General features: G+C 35.1%; 1 protein-coding gene across 1 annotated transcript; it reads right to left on the reverse strand.

Moving 5' to 3' along the window:
• Positions 1 to 3969: 3969 nt before the first annotated feature.
• Positions 3970 to 26707, reverse strand: Marcal1 (SWI/SNF-related matrix-associated actin-dependent regulator of chromatin subfamily A-like protein 1). The gene is given in 4 exon segments (XM_076507727.1): positions 3970 to 5699; positions 5701 to 6387; positions 6389 to 7412; positions 26552 to 26707. Coding segments are annotated over 3 exon segments (2178 nt in total). The 5' UTR covers positions 7175 to 7412; positions 26552 to 26707; the 3' UTR covers positions 3970 to 4994.
• Between the last annotated feature and the right edge of the window lie 338 nt (positions 26708 to 27045).

Consider the following 27045-nt stretch of genomic DNA (forward strand, 5'->3'; position numbering starts at 1 on the left):
CGATAATTCCTCTACTTATGCTTTTTAAAGAAACACCAGATATTTGTAAGAAGGCTAACTTCATGGTGTAATATCAAATTCGTTTACACTAGAATTATGATGTTTTTTAACTATCGTAAAATATAAAATAAAAAATCAACTTTTCAATACCTCTAAGACCTCCACACTATCTTATTTAGAATTCTACAAATGATGCGAGTGCAAAATATCAGTTTTTTGTTAAAGGCTGACAAGAAAATGATAAGGATTACAAATGGGTTGGTTTGAACTGATTTTGTTTTCCTCGCAGGTTAAAAATGCGTGCCTTTTACATGTGTGCAGCTTTAGCAGTCAATAATAAAGGTGTTAAAGCATTGTCTGAACATTAGTTTTGTGCAATTTTAAAGTACTTATTATGAACCATTACGATTCTTGATAATCACAGCCAAGATTCAACTAAAATTCTCATAAGCCAGGATTAATATCCGGGCTGTTACTTCACTATACGTCAATATACACGCCGGCTAAAACAATTCCTTCATTGCTTATGGAGAAGTTACGTCCTTCCGATATACTGTGACAAATCTAGTGATGATTATATTCCATAAAGTTCTCCCTACAAAGTTACATTAAACGATTCTCGCGAAAACATCATTAGCACATAAGTGTCGCAAAGCTATTTAAACTTATAGTCATTCAGTTTTACACATTGTTAATGATCTAAGTATTTAATATGTGACTAATGACAACAACAATTCTGTAAACAAAACATCATACACAATCAGTGAACAAGTTTGTTTTTTTTCCATCCACGTCAAATTTACCTCCATTCTACAAAATAAACTTCAGGTTGACTGACTTGAGTAGTTGTTTCACTTAGTATATACCACAAGATCTACCAGTATTGTGGCTTCTCCTGTATCAACTAAAAATAAAAATATTATGCCCTTGTAAAATAATTAACATATATCAAGAGACATCCATTCCTGAAAGAGCTGAAATCTCCTCTGTTCTTTTCATGTGGAAGATGTTTGTTGCACAACTACAGGTAAGAAGCTTTAATCAACGTAAGTTCCTTCAATTTCCCAGTTTTAGTAGCGGCATTTACTACTTGATGTTGGCCTCTTGCACTATTAGTTGAAACTGATAGCATTATTTAACTTGTTGAGCAAAGTTTGAGCACTTCATTAAAAAATGACCCACTTTTCGACATTCAGTGTAGATGCTTCCCGCCTCTCTTCCAAGATAACATCCTAGTAGAGGCACAGAAACTATGGGGGTGTTTCAGTAATACATACTATATGGTTCAATCATAATGCCGTGGTATATGTGTGTGGTTGTTATTTGACCCTTTATTAGGCTCAAACCTGGTATAATGTGTGTGTCTGGGCAGAATAGTCTATCCAAGATAAAGCTGCTACTACAGAATTCTTCCTCTTGTGACCAGCTTGAAGTTGCTGCTTTGTACAGCATCACACCACAAACTACCTCAGTAAGAACAAGATCTCTTACACCAAGGTAATATTGTAAAATTTCATTGATAACCCATAAACTTGCCAATAAGTATATTTTTATAACCCATTAAGACCACTATAAAGTATGTTTGAACATGAAGGCAATGAAGGTTGTGCATGTTTTGTGAAAGGTCATCAAGTTTTTCATTGTAGCTCTATTCCTACTCTCAAATTTAGGCTGATGAATTTTTTTCCATTTTCTACTGGGTTGACCTTTTGGTGTAGTTCAGTAATGAGTTTCTCACAGTCCCACAGTTGCTTGTCATTCAAGGTTTAATGGAATCTAATGCTGGATCATATAAACTCAGAACCATGCATTATATAGCTTGTTTTGGATTCCAGCCATTCCAAGCAGTTTTTTGTCTAGAACATTTCAGAAGATAGTCTAAGGCCTCTCATTCAAAACTTCCAAGTTATCACCTTATAAAGATGTTTTAAAAATTGTATGCATAGTATTGTAGATGATCTTAGAGACCCTGAAACTTCAATGGCCCTTCTCTAAATTTACTGTCTGCACAGCCCTAAACTTTTCTGCAATCCAAAGTTATATTAGCATGTATATTCCAGTTCAGTCATTTATCACTATTTCAGAGTCCATTCATTTCACTGCCTCACCTGTTAGTGAGAAAGTTTGTGTTAGTGAATGTCAGTCCCCAGTTACATCTCCAGTCTTTCTTGGCTTCATTTGACTAGTTTTGACTAGAAGTGGGATAGGGTTACTCAGGCAAGCAAAAATCTAACGAATCCTCTAGTTGGTTTCAGACTTATCAGACACTTCACCACTGCAACAATCCACAATTACCTATGTTTCCCTTGCACTAAAGTTGATCCTCAGCAAAAAGAATGAATAACCAATCTGGGTGAACCATACGATGGACCTCATTTTCCTGGGACATCAACTATAATAATATAGATGTTATGGTTCTTTTAAGCACTGATGAAAGTTACCAACTCTAATAACTCATGATCAAAAGTCCTTCACTAAGAGGATTTTTTTAATACTTAAAAGCACAAAAGTTCTAGTAAAGGGAAGTGCATATTAAGCAGAAATAGCAAACTCCATGACACAATATCTCATGGTCATAGTATCAAAATTTATTCATTCTTATCCATCCTGTGGTATGTTGAGGTAAAACTGAATTACCTTTAAAGGTATCAGTCTCAATACCCATTATGAAATAAAAGTAAATCTCTCAATAATGGAGATGTAAGGATTAATGACATAAGAGACTGGACACAAAGTGAAACATATGTTGAACAATCTTAATATCACACTTAACACAAATGCATGTTTTATCTTTAACTGATCAGGCTGAAACCATAAACACTGTTTAACTCCAATAATTCCAGTGTCACAAGAAATGTCACATTTACTCAAAACAATTAGCATTACCCACATGACTGGTCATTCACATTCAAATATAGGTAAAGACCACAACCTCAATGTACTACCATAAGTACCATTGAAGGACACTGTTGTTGACATTCTTGCAAAAAAATGAAGTATTACAGTAATACAACCCAAAGGTAGATATGGTATTGTCTTCAAGAATAGTGAAGAACAAAAGCAGCTGGAATAAAAACGACAACTGTGTTATGTGAAAAATGCATACATAAAGAATGAATTATATATTCAGAATAATAAATGATAAAAGAGAAGAGAAATGCATCATATAACTATACACATCAGCAGTATTCCCAGAAGTGCAGAATGGCGTAAAGTATTTCATTACTCATACATTAATTAGCATGCAGAATACAGCTCATACATTAAAGCTAAAAAGAAAAGACAAAGAATATCATATACAAATGGTATAAACAAGCTATCACCTCAACCCAAAATACAGAGCACTTACTTAATAGTTTTATTTTGTGTTTATTTACTGATTCTACGTATTAGTATTACAAGTTGCAATTTACTGTAAGGAAACATTTTAATCATTTTAAAACTGTCTTAAATGTTTAAACTTGTGTACTTGAGAATGTTCACACAAGTAATAAAAAATATCATACCTGTTTTTAAATGAAATAAAACCATCACCTGTTTTAAAATATTCTTTTTCTCACTGTAAAAACTGTAACTCATAATAATAATAATAATAAAAGAATACTCAGTTGTTCCACATTACCAAGAGAGGACTACAAGATATAAGAAATTTGGTTTAGCAAGTGATCTTCACTCTGGACATAGTCAGTTTGAAAGGTCATATGATCAACAAGAGAATATTAATATAATTAAAAACAATGTGAGATGATATTCCTGCTACAGAATTTAAGGACCTCTCTTCATTAGCATGATGATAATGCTTATATTTTTGTGTACGTAACCTACTATAAATGGCACCAATTTTAGTGCATGTATACTTTGTATGTTTTTACATATACATTGTGGCTAAAGATTTAATTAACAGCAATCGAGTTAACTTGAAGGTTTGATGCAAGTAAAAGGAATAAGCAGTCAAGGCAGTTAAAAGTAAGTTGCAGCATGTTACTGTTTATTACTATTAAACTTGAAGTAAACAATGAAATATAATCATTTTCATTCTTTAATAAGATGAGAACTGAAGGAGAACAAACATCTTAAAAACTGATACATAAATGTACAAATTAAAAAATAAATTATGCTTGCTTTTATTTTAATGACTATATAAACTTCAGGCAATATATGTCCCATTCAACAAAAAAAGGCTTTTTTTTTTTTTTTTTTTTAGGGTACTCTATGTATTTCAATTGTTAAAATTGGGGAAGAAAGAGATCCAAAATGTACCAAGTGGTCTACTTAACACACAAAATGTTTCATACTACAAAGTTTATTGAAAAGATGTTGTAATCAATCTGAAACTGTTTTCTATCAGTATATATGCTTGCTTTGAAATATATCAGACATAAAGGCTACTTTATTTGTCACTCAATAACTATTTTGCTTCTGGTGTTAAATAGTTTTATAATATTATTGGTTACATTTGTATCATGTATTTATTTCACTGGTAAATATAAAAAAAATACTAAGAATTTTCAATAAGTGATAATTCCATCCATCACAGTCTTGTATCATTTTCAATAAATATTCAAAGAGAAGAACTACCTACCCTGTATTTAACATGATTTGTGACAACTAATTTAAACATAAATGTGCTGGTCAAAACACTTGCAGTTTACCATAAGCATAGCAATATGATCAACATTTAGAACATTCTAATAAAAAAAAAAAAAGCTGAGACATTTATTTCAAACTAAAAATGTAAAATGTGAAAGCTATTTTTAGAAATATTCCATTTATTTGTAAATACATTAATCAAAACAATGGAAAAAAAATAAATTTTATTGATACTGACTTACTCTTCATTCCCTTTTTGTGAAAAATTAAAAACTCAAAGGAAATTAAGCACTATTCTCATGCAAAAAAATTTTTTTTCTCTCTTTGATTCAATAGATACCAGAACATACAAATATTGAGGATACAAATCTTAAAACCTTAGTTGTGCACTACTGAGAACATTTTTAGTAATTTTGCACTGACACATCTTTTGAAGGATTTTTTTGAGACAGAATAAATTCATCCAAGAACACCTGATCCTCACTAAGATCTTCTAAAAAATCATCTAGTGAAGACTGACAAAGACTTTTAACCCTAGTTGTGTCAGTATCAGAGAAATTGTCTTTGCTAAGTCCTGCTTTGTTTAGGGTTTCTAGCTTTTTTTGAACAAGGGGCCAGATGTGGTCATCAGCTGTACCTTGAGCAACAAGGTACTGAACCACGACGGAATCTTGTTGACCAATACGATGAGCTCTGTCTTCTGCCTGTGTGAGAATACCAGGATTCCAAAACAGTTCAGCAAATATCACCAGATGTGCAGCTGTTAAATTAATACCAGAATTAGCAGCAGTAATACTCAAAACTGCCACACGCACTGTATCATTAAATTGAAATTTGTCACATAGCTGTTTGCGAGTTTCTGACGATGTCGATCCATCAATACGTATATACTGAATACCCTTTTCTTTTATACTCTTACAGATAGCATCCAACACAGACTGATGATGACCAAAGCATAAAAACTTTTTCTCAGCTTCAAGTAAATCTTTAATGTAATCACATATAGCTGACAACTTTGCAAAACCAGTTTCCCTGAAATACTGTAAAAGCATTCCTCGACGCTCCATTCCACGTAAATTTGAACGACTCATCTCCTTTGACATGAATTCAAGAATCTTTTTTACGAGAATGCACAACAGATGGATCTAAAAGAACCATTTGACGCCGTTTAGCTGGAAGCTGTGTGATCACTTCAGCTTTTAAACGTCGAATCATTACAGTTTCTTCAAGCAACAGTTGCAGTTCTGTCATATGGGAAGATCCAGTGAAGTCCCAACCCCATGGCATAATTTTTCCATTACAGTACCGAATTCCAAAATCTGTATAATTTGGAAAAACTTTGTTATTTATTGCAGATATCTGAGTATAAAGTTCCATTGGCCGAGAAAGTGCAGGCGTCCCTGAAAGTAAGATAAGTCTTTTACAAGTTTTCATTACAACAAGTGCTGCTCGAGTACGAGCAGATTTGAAGTTTTTCAAGAAATGACTCTCATCCATTATAATGACTTGAAATTTTTTATCTTGAATACATTTCACTTTTCTGGTTAGGATATCATAGCTCATGATCACAACTTTACTCCCAGACACAGACTCTTTTGAAGAATTGACAACATTTATTTCTTGAGAATCCAAAGATGGTAACCATGTATGGAAGGCCTCAACCCAAGAATAACGGACTGAAGAAGGAGCCACAACAAGCAAAGGCCATTCATTCTTATAATAATCAGCAATGCCTATTGCTTGAATGGTCTTTCCTAGTCCCATATCATCAGCAATCAATAGTCTTCCCCCCTTTATATATTCCAAAACTGACTCCTTTTCTTTGAAATGGTAGCAAAGAATTCTGAAGTTTAAGATCAAGATTTGAGAGATCTACTGAAGGAATTTCACATTCATCAGAAGCCTTTTGAAAAACCTTAAGAATACACTGTGGTAAGGGAGAAATTATTACATTTGGAAACAATGGAATGACACCTTGTATTAGTTTATCATGGTCTTCTACTGCAAAATTCCATTTCCGTTCTTTGGCATCATATACCTTACTGGGTATAGCTTTGAATACCTCTATCATCTGCTGATGAAAACCTACTTCAACTTGAAATCTTTTCCTATTTATCAGCACACAAGCACCTTGTATTGCAGGTTTAGAGTTACTGGAATTAGAATAAGATGATTCTGCTTTAGTGTTTCTCATAGAAGATTTGCCAACAGTATTCTGAATTTGATATTTTCTGTTATTATAAAATGTTGACTTCTTTTCAATAGGACTGAAATCATTCAGATTATCTTCAATATTGCCAGCTCTTAATGGAACAACATTCCTAATATTGCTTGTATCTATTGATAATTTTACTTGCCTTTGAAGGCATTTGCTTTCAATACAAGTATTGTTGTAAGGTTGTATGTTATGAGGATTATTACAAACAGATGTAGTTTTATAAGATGGTACATTATCTTGCCTTATTAATACAGGTAACTTAATCAGTTGTCTTTCAGCTCGTTTCTGTAATGCTCTCAGTCTGTTATCTTCTATTTTCTTCTTCTGTTCTTCACTCAAAGTACTTTTTCCTCCAACCTGCTGCATTGATATTCTTTATGTGTATTACACACCAAGTGAAACAGTAAACAAATTTTCAATAAACAGTACCCCTATTTCTTTAAGAATACTTTTTAAAAGTGTTAAATATCCTGTTTTTTCTTTTAAAACAGTTTAGTTGCTCATGCATCTTGAAAACAGTTTTTAAAGGGAATTATTTCTGCCTTCCTCTGAGTATTTTCACCACCCTCAACCATCAATAACCGTATCTGATTAGATATTGATACTGGAAAGGAAATAAAAAAAAATCATTTAATACTTATATTCAGAAATAAACAAGTTTCAGTATATATGTTTAATTGAATTAAATATTTACTAATATTACCAAATATCTGTTACACTTTTGCATTATTTTTATACCAACTATAAAACATATCCTAGCACTTAAAAAAAAAAAGGAACTGTTTAACATCAATGAAAAAAACATGATGAATATAGCGACTTACAAAGCTCAAAAAGCCAGTTTGTGTATTCATTGGCAAGATAATTAGCAGAAATTATAAAAACTGTAAATGTTTTAAGGCTTGGGATAAAGACATATACACCTAACCATAATGCAGACTTGTCAAGGAAGATGGACTGAAGTAGGAGCAAATAAACATTACAATGCAATGAAATACAAAAACTACAAATATTAAAAGACTTGGGATACAAATACACATACAAAATCATAAACTGTCAAAGAAGACAGAATGAGGTGAATGCAGTAAGACATCATAGAGTAAACTTATGGCAAGCACACTTTTTCACATACCGTTTTTATCAAATTCCATGTTGTTTGTGACAACTATAATTCAGACATCATAAATGTACTGAAAAATACACTGGCAGTTTACCAAAATTGTAGCCAAGTCATCACAGTTTTGGAGTACTTCCTATCATTTACTAATGAAAACTAATTTCAACTTGAAATATTTTCTTATTTGTCACCACACAAACACCTTGTATTGCAGATGTATAGTTAATGGAATTAAAGTAAGATGATTTAATAAATTGCATAAGTTATAAAAACCATTACTGAAGAAAGACATAAGAATGTTGATTATATTCAAACTGAAATACAGCAAAAGGAATTTAAGAATTTCCAAGCTGAAGCCAGGATAAAGGAGAATAAAACCTGTTACACCCCCTTAGTGTACTAGGTCAAGGGTCTTCCAAGGAATTATTATGCCAAAAATCAAAGACAGACAGACTTATCAGACCCCATTTACTATGACAAAGTACTCAATATTAACTGTTTAACAAATTTGTTAATTATGTTTAAAACTGGGAGGCACATTATTATTATTATTATTATTACATTATAAAACCATTTGTTTTGTTGATAATTAGTATCACTGAAGAATCAGTTGTGCTCAACTGATCAAACTAAATGATGAGTAAGCCAACATGTCTCACTGTAGCCTCAGAGTGAGGTAGCAGAAAATTTTAATAAATGCAAATTAAACATAAAGGAGGTAACTGTTATAGAAAGAGTTGTTCCCTTGTTCAAGACATAAGTGTACTGAGACAGATGAATTTGGGTTGAGGTAGAAAATGTTACAATTACAAAAGTAGCACACAAAACAGTCACAGAAAAATGAACAAAGGAACAACTATCAAATGAATACAAAAAAATACAGTAAACTATTGAAAAGTGACACTTAAACTAATAGTCATGATAAACTGAATAATTTATTCAAATGAATATAAAAAAACAAATGAGACAAATTCTGGTATTATTGATCATTGAAAAAATAACACAGGTGGTACCATGCAAAGTTTAAAGGCATCAGCACTTCAACACACGAAGCTACTGAGGCAGCAGAAAATCAAATTCAGTGGTTTTGTAATACATGCAACAAATAAGTCATGGAAACCATTGCATTAATTCAATCTGTCAAAATTGAACATGACACTACAAAAAAAATGTTTGAACACAATGCGTCTAGATTAACTAAGTTTGAATCCAAATTAAATGATAAAACTTCAGTGAATAATGGGATAAAATTATATGAAAAATTAATCAACAAAAAAGAAACAAACACAAGCACTCCTATGGATAATAGTTAGCAAACTGAAAATATAATCAGTAAAATGAAAGAATGAAAAATAAGGCATAATAATGTAATTATATTCAACCATTCATGCCTAGCAAAACATTTGTGGTAGTTTCATGCCCTTTGCTTGAATTTCCCTTATTCTATAATATTCATACATGTTATTTGAGCCAAGCTCCCTCGCAGGTATTATGCTAAGTTGACAAATCCTAATCTATTTTTGTTCTTAATTTTTATATGGACAGGCAAACAAACTTAGGTATACAAAACTTATTTAATAAAATTACATGTAAAGTAAAAAATAAAGTAACTGTGAAACAGTTATGAGCATTTAAGTATATGACCCAGTTTTGTGAGATGGAACAAAGACACAAAAATGAATAATAAAATCCGCAATACAGAACAAAGCAACTAAAAGATAACTAAAGCAGTCTATGAAACACATGAAGCTAAATTATTACAAAGTACATGTAACATTGTAATGAAGGTAAATTTAACTGAATGTACAGAAACATCCAAATACATGTTCAGAAAGTGACAAGTGTACAGTTTCAATAAACTTATAATGCATATATCAGGCTTAAATAAGTCAAGAAAGCCCATAGAAATTATATTTAGTGTAAGGTTTTTGTTTTTCAGGAAATTACATGCGAGTTAATTGTTGTTTGAAATATTTTGAAAATAAAAGAAACCACAGCTGAAATCAAAGAAAAAAAGAAAACAAGGTATCATTATATTTATACATAATATTTGTTAAATGTTGATGTTGAAACATGAATACAAAAATTTTGTCGAATTGAATTGAAGCTTTTTGTATGTACAGAAGTAAAAGTGGTGCCATCACTCACAGCCGTAATGACAAGAAAGTAAAATGTGGCTTATTGTGACCTGAGTGTCACACAGACTACACATTTGTGCAACAGTTCCAGATAAAAGAAAATGATGAGTTAAAAAACTGTGACCAATGCGTAGTCTAGTTAGGACAACTTCCTCTTTCCAATCCTTATAGAAGCAAGATGGGCAACATCCAATATAGGGTTTTAATTGGAAAAGTTTATTTTCACATTGCTCACTACAAGTCGACTGCCAGCTGGCATGGAGCTGGGCCTTGAATACAGGACCATAGTCCATGTATGGAACATGCCCAACAATGATAGTGCCAGAACAGATAGATTTAGCTGCAGTGTTAGCAAGCTCTTTCATGTGTGTACCAACGTGGCCCAGTATCCAGAAAAACTGGATAGAAGTAGATGTTAAAGAAAAATGGGCCATTCCGTTTTCAATATTGGCAAGAACAGGGCAAGAACTGACATGAAGCAATTCCATGGCCAGTAGAGAACTAAGTGAGTCAGTATAAATAGTGCAGTTTGAGTACTGCTTAGCTTCTATGTAATCCAGGGCAAGAGAAATGGTGTACAATTCAGCAGTAAGCACAGAAGCTGTAGAGGGGATTCTGTGTCCAACCACCAAACAACAACAAATGATGGAAGAGCCCACAAGACCTGACTTTGAACCATCTGTATAAATAGGAATAGAAGGATGGTTCAAAAGATGTTCAGCAAACAACAGACAGTATTTCTAATCAGGAGTGACTGCTTTTCTCAAATAACTTAAAAATAGGTCACATTTTGGGACTATAAAAAGCCATGGTGGGACAGACTGACCAGTGGATACAGCAATTTTATTCAAGGACAGGCCCAATTCAACCAATTGCTCCTCGATTTAAAGGCCAAAAAGAGCAATAGCAGATCGTCTATTCTGAAAAAGCATGGCCCACTTAGGAAGGAAAACACAACCCCAGGTGAGAGGCTTTGGTAAGGAACAAAGTTTTGAAACATATTCCAGGTGTTTGGAAATTCACTGTGCACTAATATATAAAGGGATATTTTTGTTATTTTAAAGAGAAATATATGTAATAACATTACAAGCTCAGAGTAAGTGATGTTACACATGTTAAGGCACTGATTGTCAGACCACAATGACAATAAAAGTTGTGCACTTTGAAAATGGAGGAAAACATCGGATTTTTCGCCAAAACGAGTGTCCAATAAATTTGTTTGAGAAATCTGCATGTTCTGCAAGTGCAACATGTGCAAAATCCCTATAAAACAAGTTCTCGGTTTCCATAGCTCAGTGTTAAGCCACTAACATGCAATACAGTTACGCCAAGACTGACTGAAGCACAACGCCATTGGTCGCTTGGAAGCAGGCGAATCTCGATCAGATGTTGCCAGAGCTGTGAATGTCCACCCAAGCACCATCACAATGCTATGGAATCATCACCAACAACATGGATCGACTCATGGCCATCCACGATCTGGCAGACCTCGTGTGACCACGCAAGATAGCTACATCCGGTTACGTCACCTTCGGGATAGGACCACCACTGCGATGTCTACTGCCTCAACCATACCAGGGCTGCGTAGGATTTCCGATCAGACCGAACGCAACCGTCTACGAGATTCTTAGGCCCAATGTGCAAACCATTATGGTGAACGTCAACAACGTTTTTCAACATGACAATGCCCATCCTCACACAGCCCGACTCACCACTGTCTTCTTGAGACACCACAACATCAACGTTCTTCCCCGGCCCTCCAGATCACCAGATTTAAACCCCATCAAACATCTTTGGGACAAGTTGGACCGACGTCTGCAACGGCGACAACCTCAACCTCAGACTCTACCTCAGCTTGCAGCAGCTTTGCAGGCTGAGTGGACAGCCATTCCACAGGATGTGATTCGTCATCTCATCGCTTCCATGGGCAGGAGATGCCAAGCAGTTATTAATGCTCACAGGGGGCATACTTGTTATTGACGTTGAGTGACGTTAAACTTCACCTAGTGAGCGTGGACTTCGCCTTTGCAGACTTTGGATGTTCAGCAGCGAATGTGCAAAGTTTCACACATGTCATACAGAACTACCCAGAATAAACTTGTTAACAATTTGTCTCATATTTTGCCTTTTGCGTTTCTTTTTTTGAAGAGTATATTTATTAACAGACATGTTTCAATGTAGAATACAAGGGGTTAATATGAATGAAAATTATAAACAATGTTGAAAGTGCCCCCATTGGCATCAATAAAGGTTTGGATCCTTCTTATTTTGTTTCTAAACACTGCTCTCAGTTGCTAGCTTGAAACAGACTGAATGAATGCTGTTATCGCTGCTTTCAAGTCATCCAGCGTACACAGACAATCTCAATACACTATAGATTTTGCTGCTCCCCATGGATAAAAGTCTGGTGGATTAAGATCTGGTGAGTGTGGGGGCCACACGTCTTTGGAAATAATGTGGTCTCCAAAACATTCCTTTAATAACCGCATAGATCTGTGAGATGTGTGGGCAGTAGCACCATCCTGTTGAAACCATGAATAATTGATTTCATCACTTGTCATTTGACCAATGAAGGTGTGAAGAATCTCCAAACAATAGCACTTGTTGTTTATTGTGTTCATAAAGAAAACAGGGCCAACAATGTGACATCTGGAAATTGCAACCCACATACCAACCTTGAAATCATGTAGGGGTGTTTCGTGCAAACTGTGAGAATTATTGGTTGACCACAATCTTGAATTTTGTGAATTAACGTAACCCAAGAGATGGAACCATGTTTCGTCAGTGAAAAAGGTCACATCCAACACATTAGCTGTATTCACTTCGATAAATCGATTAAATCATCTGCAATAGCATATTCGTTTTTCATTATCAGTTGCTTCCAGTTCTTGTACCGCCATTATTTTGTATGGGAAAAGCTTTAATTTCTTTCTGACAGCCTTATGAGCAGTTCCAAGACCAAAATCATGTTGCTAAGCTAACTTTCATAATGATTTTGATGGACTCTGCATCACACTGTCAGAAATATCCAACAGTTTCTCCACTGATAGCTTTGCTAGCCTTCCACAGAATTTGGTATCATCCACTGATCCTGTTTCCCAAATCTTATCAACAAGGTTACGAACATCATTGCTATGTGTAACAGGTGTATCTGGGAATTTTTCAGCAAATCGCTGTTGCACCACATCTGTGTGTCTACCACCTTCTCGGAATACGTGTTCGATGAGCCATACACGTTCTTCAGTTGTTAAAACCATATTGGGATCAAAATCTGAAACACAATAACATATGATTACAAAACTGCACAGTGACTTTCCAAACACCCTCTAGTAGAGACAGTTGCAAATGGCAGAGATGCAAAGAAGGTTCATGAGACTGTATGTATAAGCTCTGAATTGGGGATGTGCATAAAGCTTCAGTGCAAAGCTAAAGTCCTTGATGATAAATGGGGTGAAGTATCTTTTGGCCTATTTCCTGGCAGAGCCATAGACCAGTGATCCATAGTTAAGTTTTGATCAAATGTGAAAACAATATATCTTTAGCATAGAACATCAATCCACCCCCAAAGTGGTGGAACAGAGGACACAGAGGATGTTCAGTGCTCTTGTACATTTGACCTGCAGCTGCTTGATGTGTGGTACAGATGTCAGCTTACGATCAAAGATAAGCTCCAAGAACTTTGTCTCAAGGACCACAACTTCACTGATACAGAGTTCAGGATCAGAATGAATATCTGATTGGTGGCAAAAGTAAATACAAACAGTTTTAGAGAGAGAGAAGCTAAAGCCATTTGATTAGGTTCACTTCAATAAATGATTGAGAACAGTCTGTAGCTACCACTCAATATACCTCATGTTCGACGACTGACATGAGATGTAAAAGTTGTCAAAATAGAGCCTATTTGCAACAGTAAGGAGGAGTTGCTCAGTGATGGCATTAATCTTTATACTGAAAAGTGTGACACTCAAAACACAGCCCTGATGGACTCCAAGTTCCTGTAGAAAAGAACGGAAAAGTGTCAAACCAATGTGAACTTGGAATCTCCTGTCCATTAAAAAATTGTTAATAAAAATGGGCAAATGACCATGTAACCTATATATATGGAGGTCTCACAATATACCATACCTCCAAATTGTTTCATAAGCCTTCTCAATGTCAAAGAATATTAATACAAGATGTTGTCATTTGAGAAAGGCTTCTCTGATTGATGTTTGAAGTCAAATCAGGTGGTCCATGGTGAAGCGATGTCATTGGAACCCACACTAAGTGAATGAGAGAAAGTTGATTCGAGGAACCAATCAAGATGAGCATCAACCATCTTCTCTAAGTTCTTATTGAGACAGCTCGTCAAAGCAATTGGATGGTAGTTTGAAAGAATCTTAGGATCCTTACCAGGCTTAAAGAAAAGTAGGGCAATAGCTTGGTGCCAGGCATCAGGAAAAATAGTCAGATCTGGTTAAAAACAATCAGAAATATAGCAAGAGAAGCAGGAGATAGATGGCTCAGCATTTCATAGTGTACATCATCAGGTCCAACCAATGTACTGGGAGACCAATAAAGGGCCAGTTTGAGTTCCCCCAGTGTAAAGGGATGATCACCTTGAAAGGAAAGATATGATCACTCTGCCCAAGACTTGATGGCTAAGAGAGTGGAGGAAGAAGCAGAAGTGCTAGATACCTAACAAAAGCTTTCACCTAGAGTATTGGCAATGCTCCAAGTATCAGTTACTTCCTGGCCATCAGAGACCAAGATCGAGAGGGAAGTAAAATTATATTGCTCACTGACCTTTCAAATCTTGTCCCATATCACTTTGGAACTGGCAGTAGAAGATATGCTGGTTGTGAACTTAATCCAAGATTCCTTGTGGCTTTGACGTCTTACCCACCAAGTATGTGCACAGGCCTGCTGAAAAGCGAGGAGGTGCGAGAATGTGGGGCACCTATGAAAAGTATCCCAGGCCTGTTTTTGAGCCTTCTGTGCCATGTGGAAGGCAGAATTCCACCATGAACGAGGATATCATGGAAAAAATGTCAAGGTTTTAGGAACACACTGAGCAGCTGCTTGTATAATATAGTCAGTTACTGCTGCCATTCAGTTGTCTATTGATGGCTTACAGACAATGGCAGGATCAAGTTGAAAGATGGCCAGTTTGCTTGATCTAGCTTCCACCTGGACATGCAGGTTGAGTAGCATCAACCATGGCCAGTCTCTCTCAAAATTATAGGAAAATTATCATTGCTTCATAGATTATTGTCAACCCTCCAAGAAAAATAGTGAAGGGGAGCAAATTTAGAGATCAATAGGAGTAAAAAATGACTAGGTGCATGAAAATAAGTAGAAGAACCAGTACTGAAAGGAGAAAGGTTGTGATCAGAGATCATATGCTCTATGGAGCAACCCCTCCTATCTTAATATCAGCACTTCTCCAGAGAGGATGATGTTCATTAAAGTCCTCCAGGATTAAAAAGGAAGATTAGCAACTGTTCAATAAGAGCATCAAGGCCTGACTGATCATAAGTTTCTTCAGGAGACAAGTACAAAGAACAAACAGTGATGGTATGACCAAAGGAAACACAGATGGCTATGGCCTCCAAGGGTGTGTTGAGTGGCAAAGACAGGGTGGGCACATGTTGATAAACCAACAGTGCCACCCTTCCATGCACTCACCCATCACACAAGCCTGTCATTTCTGTACAAAGAAAACTGCCAAAAGGTGACTGTATCGGCAGATTTCAGAAATGTTTCCTGTCAGGAAAGACATACAGAATGTTAGGAAGCAATCAGTGTTTTAACGTCATCCAGATTAGAACGTAAACCTTAACAATTCCACTGTATCAAAGTGGCCATTTTTATTTATGTGTAGGTGAATTGGATGGAGAACCCTTCTGTTTACGACCATGTCTTTTTTCTTTACAGTCTTTATTCAAAGGAGGTTTATCGACCTCCATGGATCCTGCCCTGGGTCTGTTGAGTATGTCTTTGCTGTTGGAAGAAGATTCCAATGACCAAGAATATGAACAAATGATCGTTTTGCATCTTGGGGTGGGAAAAGAAGATGTACCCGAGGTATTGCCTGCACCCAGACCCATAGGAAGTGGATCTTGGGATTTACTGGAATGTAAGGGACAGAGATGGATGTTGAAGTTGATATATTAACTTTTTACCCATGGAGGTCAGAAGACTTTTCATTTGAGAACAGCTTTTTTGGAGACACAGAGAGATCTGTCTGTACTCCCTCTGTAGTAGTGGAATGAAGTGCAGCAGCATACATCAGAGATGAAGTGATGGACAGCAACTTTCGAGCCTCAGGATAAGTAATTTTATGAATCGTTTTAAAATGTTGCACTTTTTTTTTCCAACCATTTAGGGCAAGAAAGAAAGTAGAACAGGTGAGAGCCATTGCAATTGATGCAATGAGGGTCCATTTCACACCCACAGGCATCATGGTCCATGCCATCATAACAAGCACACACCAAGGAACCACAGCATGATGTCTTCAAGTGACCAAACAGCTGACACTAGAAACATCTGAGGGTTTGGAATGTATGGCTGTATTCTACAATTAAGATATCTTGCCTTGATGGTGGCACGTGGATGTGGTGATGTAAATGTCAGAATGAGGACATTGGTTGGCATTATAATTCCATCTTTGCGAGTGGAGATACGCATCACTGCAGAAACGCCTTGGATGGACAAACCAGCGAGAACCTTCAACTCAAAATGTTCTTCAAATCCCTCTAAACAATAACTCATCTTGATGAATTCAAAGTAACATGAGGTGTAACCTCAATAAGTATATCCCCAATCATCTTTGAATGCAAGAGGAGTTCACTGTGTTGAGATGTGGATGTTTCCACCAATATGTTACCAGATCTAAGCTTCTTTACTGACTTTGGAGAGCCAGCAAGTCCCTTTAGTCTCTTCTGAATGAAAAAGGGAGGCATTTGCCCTAAATTTCTTTCTGAAAGAGAATGCAGTACAAGAAAATGAGGTGTTACAGATGTTGGAGATTGCTGCTCAGAATCTGCAATACGTGGTCATTTACCTATAGACTGTTTTTTCACTATTTTAAGTTTTTATTTGGAGGATACACAAAAAAGAAACATTTCAGAGGCCACTGATCCCACCCACCATGGAACCCTAAGAAGGGGATGCACTACAGTGCCAAACAAAAACACTGCAGCAACACCAGGGTTTCATGAGCACTATACCTAAACACCAGCATTAGATACAATGTCCACAACACCTGTTGATAACATTCAACACTGGCACTTGGTTGACCCTACCCCAAGTGGACCAGCCGACTGACCCACAGGGAGCCACCCCAAATCCACTCATCTACAGGAATTCAAGGCCAAAGTGGTGTGTTAAGGTTGGACCCCTCAACCACCAGGATCCTCTCCTTCCTTTCACGGGTCACCACACACAGCAGACGTAGGTAGATGTTTAGATCACAGAAGAGGTAATCTGAAAGAAGTATTTTAAAAGAAATAAATTATTCAACAAAAAACTACAACTTTACAGTTATTATACATGATGAAATATTGGTGTCAAGTGTTGGATAATGATCAGCATGTTATACAGTCTAACTTGATTTTATGAAGGCCTTTGACAATGTAAACTCTAGAGACAATTTATATGCAAAAACGGCTCGTTTGGGCTGAGAAAACACTTTACATAGAAGAGCGAACAACGTTTCGACCTTCTTCGGTCATCGTCAGGTTCACAAAGAAAGAGGTAACTGACCGGAAGCTGACCACATGTTTGAAAGGGGTTGTGTAACTGTGTGTCGAAATGTAGAGGGCGGTATTAGATGTTTGAATATATAATTTTATTTATTATATTAATATAGGTATAAAGGCGTTCCTTTATATTGGTTTATTTTGGGTTTAAGTTGTTGTATAAGTAAGACTTCTTTAATTTTACGTTTGTTTATGTTTGTTTCCTTATTTAGTATTTGAGTGTTTTCTATGGTTATGTTGTGTTTATTTGACTTGCAGTGTTCAAAAACGTGTGAAGGTGACTTTTTATGTTCTTTGAATCTGGTTTCCATTTTTCTACTTGTTTCTCCAATATAGAAGTCGTGGCAGTTATCACATTGTATTTTATAAATAATGTTGGTGTGGTGTTTGTCAGTGTAGTTTTTACATAGTATAGACCTCAGTTTTGTGCGGGTTTTGAATAAATTTGGTATTAATTGGAATGTCATATTTTGTTACTAATTTTGCCAAATGTTGGTTATTTGTTTGCTGATGTCGGAATATATGGTATACAGCAGTATATGGTTTCGTGGTTTTTTGATTCGTGACCTGTATTTACTTTAGTTGGTTGATTTTGCTTTCTGTCTAGGTGTGTGCATATAATGTTTTCTACGGTTTGTGGAGGAAACTTATTGATGTTGGTGAAGTATTGTTTTATTTTGTCTAATTCATCGTTAATTTTATCTGGTGAGCATAGTTTTATGGCTGTGTTTATTTGGTTTCTTAGTATGTTGAGTTTTGTTTTGTTTCATGTGCTGAGTCCCAAGGAATGTATAGTCCAGTATGGGTGATTTTTCGGTGGATTTCTGTTTGAAATTGTGTATCAGTTCTTGTAATTTTGAGGTTAAGAAATGATATTTGATTGTTTTCTTCCTGTTCACATGTGAAGTTGATGTTGGGATGTATAGAGTTAATGTGATTGAAAAAATTAAGTATGTGTTCTGTAGATTTGAATCCCGCAACCGTGTCATCTACATATCTATACCAGTATAGTGGTGGATGTAATGCTGTGTTAATTGCTTGTGTTTCAACTTGTGTCATAAAAATATTGGCTAGAACTGGTGATACTGAGTTGCCCATGCTTAGGCCGTTTGTTTGTATATAGTTTTGGTTGTTGAACATGAAGTTTGTCTTTATCGTGGTGAATTCTATGAGGGTTGCTAACTGGTTACTGGGAATTTCTATAGTTGGGTTAGGGTCTCGGATATAGAGTTCTAAGGCTATCTTGCAGGCTTCAGTGGTTGGAACTTCTGTAAAGAGGGATATAACATCGAAACTGGCCATTAAGGCTTTATGATTAAGTTGATTTAGATTAGACTTGAAATTAAAAGAGTCTTTGATAAATGAGCTGGCTGATGTTACATATTTGGAGAATGCCCATGCTATGTATTTACCAAGGTTGTAATTAAACGATTCATATGTGGACATTATTGGTCGTAATGGACAATCTGGTTTATGAGGTTTGGGGATGCCGTATATTTGTGGTGTGCGTGAGTCGGTTTTACGTAGGTAGGAATAAAGTGGTCAGCTTCCGGTCAGTTACCTCTTTCTTTGTGAACCTGACGATGACCGAAGAAGGTCGAAAACGTTGTTCGCTCTTCTATGTAAAGTGTTTTCTCAGCCCAAACGAGCCGTTTTTGCATATAAATTTCTCAACAAGTGGGTTTCTCGTCATCACTGATTATTGTTTCATCTAGAGACAATTGAATAAATTGAAATTTAATGGGATAAGTGACAATGTTCTAAGATGAATTACATCATTCTTGTTTGATAGAAAACAAGCTGTCATAAAAAATAAATTCTAACTATGTGGATGTACCAAGGAAGTATTATTTATATCAATTCCTTGCTAGATACTATAAACAATTCAGATATGCATGTCTTTGCTAATGATAGTAAGATTTTCAAGAATTTAAATGATATTAATGGCTGTAGTAACATGCAAAAACATTGTAATGTACGAATAAAAATTCTTACATTTGTAATGACAAAAAAACCTACTTGAAGTGAAAATGTATCTTAGGATAGCTAGTATGGGTATTAACACGTTTACCAAAATATAACAAAGAACATTTCGACCTTATAATGACCTAAGAATGTCAAAACATTGTTCTCTGCTATATTTTGGTAAAAGTGTTAATACCCATACCTACCATCCTGAGATACATTCTTATATTTGGTAACTAAAGTTTCATCCAGAGAAATGCAAAATATTAATTCTTGTAAATTTTAAATCTATAAATTCTTATCTTTTATAAATACACACACATACACACATTTATACGTATATATATTGTGAACCATGGTGTCTGTCAAAGTATTCATCTGTTTCCTGTTTATGGCCTTTCAAACTCCACTAAAAGAAAGAGGGATAAATGCAGTGGAGAATCCAGAGGAGTGATAACACCCAATATTGCAATGAGTGACCATGAAAAGTTATTTTTAAAAACAGACCATACTAATTTATTCAATATAAGGACTGGCATGAATGAACAGCTGTCCCCTTCTGTTTTACCCATGTAGCTCACAGATGTATATGGTCTTGAATAAGCGAACTTATAAAGCAATTCTATTAGGATAAACCTACAAGCAATCTTGTTGAAGTCCAACATCTGCAGTGTGTGTTGCATGGCCATGGAAATATAATATGGAAGTCAACATAGCTTGACAGTGTGGATTTGAAAGGTTGATATTCATTAACTACTAGCCACAGAACAGGATCCAAACAATGAGTAATAATGAAAATGTAAATAAACTATCTGAAAAGAAACTAAATAATAAAAGATTACTTATCCAGTCAAAGTCTTAAGAAGTTACAAGTGGAAGAAACCACTATCCTATGCAAATAATGAAAGATAAATGTATTAGGAAAAAATTTTCCTCTAACAGATGAGATGCCAGAGAAAATGTAAGATGTCAAATTTGATAAGAATACACCTGCAACAAAATACAGGAGGAAGACAATGAAGAGGAGTAAGCCAATGGGAATAAAAGCTGAACCCAACTGGTGAGGGTGGAATGAGAAAGATCTTGAACATAAGAAGGCTGCTTAGAAATAAAGAGGTGGGAGTGGGTGCCATTTAAAGAAATTGTGCAGCCAATATAATAGTGTAAAGCATGTACAATATATAGAAGTCTATCTGGATCAGGCCTAAAATGAAGGTGTGAAATGGAAAGAAGGGAAATTAGCTAAAAGGAGGGGATATCCTCCCAAGCCACCAAAGTTTCAGGAATGAAAGAATGATCCAGATAAAGGATAATATATACGGGGTGATGAACAGTATGTGAAACATCAATGGAAAAAAAACAGACCTCCTATGCCTGCAGGTTGGAAGAAGGAAATAAATCTTAAAGAAAATGTGAAACAAGGAGCATGTGAAAAGTGATTCAAAAAGAGGCAAAGTGAGGCAATGAAGGAGCACATCAACATCCTTGTCCAGAAGGGTAGCCTGCTGCAATAGATGATGAATCTGGAAGGAACACATGAAAGGGAAAGGGTAGAAGATTTAAATACCCTATGGTATCTTGGAAAATGAAAGGTGTGGAACAAAGCTACCTGAAAAGCCAAGATTGAAAAAACAGAAGACCTGTGATTGAAAAGCCAAGTAAAAAATTCTGCAATACAAAAATCAGTGGGTTGAACAGTGGAATCCCTAAACTTATAGGCCAATTGTGGAAAACATCCTTTATGTTGAGAAACTTCCATGGAGAAAGGACAAATTTAACAAGCCAGAAATGAAGCCATTTATTGGGGGCAAGCTGAATCTCCTCACTAAAACCAGGTGTAAAGACAGAGGACATGAAGGACTCAATGAAGCACCTGTGATCAAGTTTGATAAAGAAGGAAAGGAGATAGAAGAAGAGGTAAATGGACAGGTAAGATGAAGTTGGGGAGAAGTCATGGAAACTAAGGCTGAGCCAGCCAATAAGAAGCATTCAGGACTTAATTTAGAGTGGTATGGATGATCAAAATCACCCAGTGAAGAAATCAAATGGAAGGATAAACATATTGGTAATTGTTGGTGAAATTCTGAAAGCATCAAGAGCCAGAGAAAAAGGGTGAGAGACCTAAAACCAAAACACGGGTATTTTGTGGTTAAGGGATGTGGCAAAAGCATCTGTGTGAAGAGTACCCTGCTAAAGGCAAAGCCATTGGGAAACAAGAGGATTGAGACCACTCCATCGGACAGATTTTTCTGGACAGGGAAGCCAAATTGCAACCAAATTAAAAACATGGCACTTAATGTTTTTGAACACAGGTTCAATGTGTTCAGGAGGAAATGGAGCAAGTTCAGAAAACAGTGATTGACTCATAACAGTCAATCTCTAATCCAATAACTACAGGTATAATTAAAAAGTAAGTCACATTCACCTGCAGCCTGTGAAAGAGTGCTTATAGAAGATATGGTATCTGAAATGGTAACACGAGTCTCAGAATTGGTCACAAAAATATAAATCAAACAAGACTGTTTGATAGACAAATGTACATGCGAGATAAATGTAATGACTGGGAAATTAATTTAAGGAAAAGGTATTGGCAATATAATAAAAAATAAATGAAAAAAATTTCACTTTAGAATTGAAGCTATTAAATTATAAGTGAAAAATAGTCTGAACACTAGTACTGCCAAACAAGAAGTGATAGTCAGTTAGTTAGAATGGATAAGAATGCATTGGAATCAATAAATTCCAATGGAAGAAAGACAGAAAGCTAATGATATGCATCAAAGTTCTTTTTGCATATACAGGATAGTATTAAATGAGAATAGCTCCTTATGTCAGAAGAGGTAACATACCATATATAGGAAGATTTGTATGTTGAGATTTTCCCTTAGTGAAACCATGTTGACTATCCAATAAAATTCTAAACTTTGTTAAATGGCTTTGAAAGCATCTTTCATTAGTTTTCCATGGCTTTTTTTACAACTGATGCAAGACTAATGGGCCTATAATTAATGAAAAAATTCCTGAAATTAAAATCATCCATAATTATGACTTCACTAACAGCTGATATCTTAATCTCATTGTAAATCACTAAAGTTGAATGGTTTGTAATGTCCAAAATCTATAAACATTCCTGGTCAAATTCTGTAGTTTTCCAATTAATAAGTATTAACCACAATTACAGCTTCCTAGGCCTATAGCACACTGACTGTGGCTGACCAATAATAATAATACCATTTGTCTCTTGGCGTCAGTTTTCATATACCAACCATGCAAGTTGCTAGAATTTTCAACAATGATCTAGCATGTTTTCATAAACAAATACTGTTGATTCTCACTTTCAAGAACTCTCCATAAATTTCAAGAACAGGCAAGACTTGCACAATACACAGTCAAGAATACTTGTCACAAGAAAAAAGAAAACTATACAGAAACAACTGTAGGCACTAAAATAAATGTACAATGGTAAATCTATTGGAGTTGGGAATACATGGCCATACCTTACAAATAAGATAACCTGCTGTGACAGCAGCAGGTGGATGTGGTGGTATAAATGTCAAAATTAGAACATTAAAAGGAAGCATAATTCAGTCCTTACAAATTAAGATACACATCACTGCAAAAACTCCTTGGGTGGAAAAACCAGTGAGAATCTCTTACTGAATGATGTTCTTCAAATCCCAAAGGCCCTCAAATTTAGTGTGTTTTGGTGTAGATGTTTCTGCTAAGATATTCTCAGGATGTAGCTTCTTGACTGACAGCAAGCCCCTCTTAATCCCTTCTAAATAAAACAAAGGAGACATGCCCTAAATTAGTGTGAAAAAATGAGATATGTGTGTAGAAGAAGGTGAAGACTGCTGTTCAGTCAAGACAAGATCATTTACCAATGAGCTGTTTTTACATTATTTCATTTTTATTTGAATGTGGGGAATCTGAAAAGAAATAAAAATAATTCAGTGCCCACTGATCCCATCCACTATGGAGTCCTATAAGAAGACACACTACAATGCCACTGCAGCAATGTCATGGCTTTATGAACACTATACCCAAACACCAGCATCAGAAGTAATGTCTATAACTTTCATTGAGAATGCCCAAAACTGACACTTAGTTGACTCTTGTCCAGTTGAATGACCCTAGGGGGGCACCCCAAAGCCACTCATCTACAGCAATGGGTCAAATTGTGTGTGATATCCGTTGGTGAGAGAACAATAAGAAAAGCATGATAAATTTAAGAAATCGACTGGTAAGACAGGAGTTTCAGAACATTATAGAATATTAAGAAAGTTTTGAAACAGGAAATTTGGACATAAAATACCATGTGTAAGAAAAGGTTAGCTGATAAAGACTTCTTTAAATACATTATGGCTAAATCAAGTGTTAAGATAGTAAAGAAAGCCTTGTAGCTAAAGATTATGAGATGGTCGAGTTAAGTTTTGATTATTATTTGGGTTTCACTAACAAAGGTTTAAACAGTATTTCACATCTTGAACAGATGATAGATGGAAACAAGATCAAACCAGATGATTGCATTAACACTGGGCCAGTTAAGAAAAAATTGGGAAGTTTAATTAATGATAAGGCTCCTAAGCCAGATATTTCCTCAAGGGTTTTGAAGGAGGTTAAAGATTAGATATGTTAGCTACTTGCTACTATTTTTTGTCAGTCCTTGAATAGTTGGCAGATACTAGAGGATTGGAAGTTAGCTAATGTAACAGCTGTCTTTGACATAAGTAATAAAAATTCTCTCATTTAACTACCGACCCATAAGTCTTACATCAGTTGTGGTAAAAAGTTTTGGAATGTCTAATAAAAAATGCTTTGCAAAATCAGTTTAGAAAACTTAGAATTTTATTAGATTGTTAACATGATCTCACTGATGGAAAAACTTGCTTTACAAATCTTTTAAAAGGTTACTACTTATGGAGATGAGGGTAAGAGTATATACATTTGGTGTATCAAGATTTTCAGAAGGCATTTGTTGAGTGCCATGTAAAATGCTTGTAAAAAATAAAATACATTTTTTGTAGGTGTGGGAGATAAGTTATCAAACTGGATAGGAGAGCAGCTTGATGGAAGAAAGCAGAGGATCATTACAAATAGAGTTCAAACAAAATGCATTAATCTCACAAGTACAATACCTCAGGATTCAGTCTTAGAACCTTAGTTCTTTCCTATTTACATCAGTGGCATGGGGAAAGAAATGGTCAATAAATTACTTAAATTTGCTGATAATATTAAGGTCTTGGGTTTTGCTATCTGTGAATTGGACTGTGCTGCTTTACAAAAGGATTTGGCGAGGTCAGCAAATAAATAGCAAATAGGATTTTAATTATAATAAATACAAGGTAATGCATGAGAGTTATTATTTGAATTATAAGTATAATTTGGATGAGAATAACCTTAGTAGTATCACAAAATAAGGGATCTTGGTGTGATACCCGATCAGTATCTACAGCCATTCAAACAGTGTGCCATTAATAGTGGTAGGGTAAATAGGATTGTAAGTTGTATCTAAAAAAATACTGAATAAAAGTCCATAGATGTGATAATTTCCTTGTAGATGTCACTGGTTAGTTTGCATTTGGAGTATTGTTTTCAGCATTGGGTTTCTCACCTTAGGAAAGACATCAATTTACTAGAAAGGTTCCAGAGAATGGTTATTAGAATGGTGCTTGAGATGGAGGTGTTGAGATTGCTCAAATTGTTTTCTCCTTAAAAAATGAAGAGTTAGGAGAGATTCAATTGTATTGTTTAAGGCTGTAAAGAAAATTGACAGTGTTGATGCATTATTTATGTTCATGCATAACAGCAAGTATAATAGGAGTAAGAGGTACAAGTATAAATTTTGGCAGGAGTCATCAGAAGCTAAGACAGTTTATTTTTCTAACAGGGTAGTTGGCATTTGGAATGGATCACCTTTAGATATTGTAAAGGGATGTAAATTTAAGTTAGTTTAAGAGAAAGCTTGATATGCATATGAATGATAAGGGTACACTTTAAGGTTTTATACTTATTAAGTTTTAATTTAGAAGAAAGATTAACCAAGATAGACCAACAGGTTCCATGTTGCCCCAAAATGTTAAAGATGAGTAGTTCCTTAGAAAAATAAAGCAAATGGAATAATAACAACATTAAGTGTCTCTCATATGTACATTCTCAATAATCATGAAAAACAAAATATAGAAATATTAGGAATTCACAACTTCCCTTTCTTCTCACATTTTAATGTAGCATAAATCTTAATTGTTCACACTCAAAACTGAATACTTTGTGCCTATATAACCTTTATTAAATTTCTGGGCTACTTTCACAAACGTTTATACATATTTTAACATTGACTTCTCATACATAGAAAGCAAACGTTCACCACAAATCCCGACCTCGTTACCTGTATACTGTTTCTGCGTTTCGGCTTTCATACCTTTAATTACCCATTAAAATATACCACCAAGGGTAATTTTTAAACAAAGGGAGGCAAAAAGAAACAACGAATATCCTACACGGACTACAGCTACGATGCCTTGCAAATTGCGGTAAAAACACTTTAAAAAGTCCGTTCAGTGTGAGCATGATGTAGGCACATCTCAACAGTCTTCGACAACGCTTGAAATGTCGAACGGCAAAAAACGAAAAAGATGAGGCATAATACTATAACTACTTACTAATCCAGTAACTTTAGTGCTACTTAATAAATAATAATTCAGAGGGGTACAACTTTTAAATAAATACATAGTATTATTAGTCCCTATACCCAGCAATAGCACAGATTATCTTAATTTACCTTATTCAAAAACACAACTTGATCGGTTCATGAAAACGTTTGGTACCACAATTTAAACTTTTATACACCAGCGAAAAACGAAAATAATTTAAAGCCAGGCGTACTTTCCACCTTTCCTTTAAAAATTAAACAAGATAATATTCACACCTAATGGCGCTTTCCTGTAAAAATAACAATTCAAAAAAATATTCATTAGTAAAGTATGACACTTTATATCGTATTGTTCTGTAAATTTCAGATCACATTTTAAAATTCACTTTGAAATATCAGAATTTGACAATAATAAAAAAATTGAATTATTTGTTAAACTTAAAATGTGCGGTTCTTTTAAATGTCTTTTATTAACTGCAATGAACATATATTAAGTAGCTGAGTCCATTTCGCTGAGTTTAAATTAAAGCTTATAGTTCGTCTTGAGAAGCTATGGAGTTGGATAATTAACATGGTAAGTAAAAGTTGATCGATTTAACGTCTAATTTAAAAATACTATAGCA

This window comes from Tachypleus tridentatus, chromosome 6 (genome assembly GCF_004210375.1).
Source record: "Tachypleus tridentatus isolate NWPU-2018 chromosome 6, ASM421037v1, whole genome shotgun sequence".
Lineage (NCBI taxonomy): Eukaryota > Metazoa > Arthropoda > Merostomata > Xiphosura > Limulidae > Tachypleus > Tachypleus tridentatus.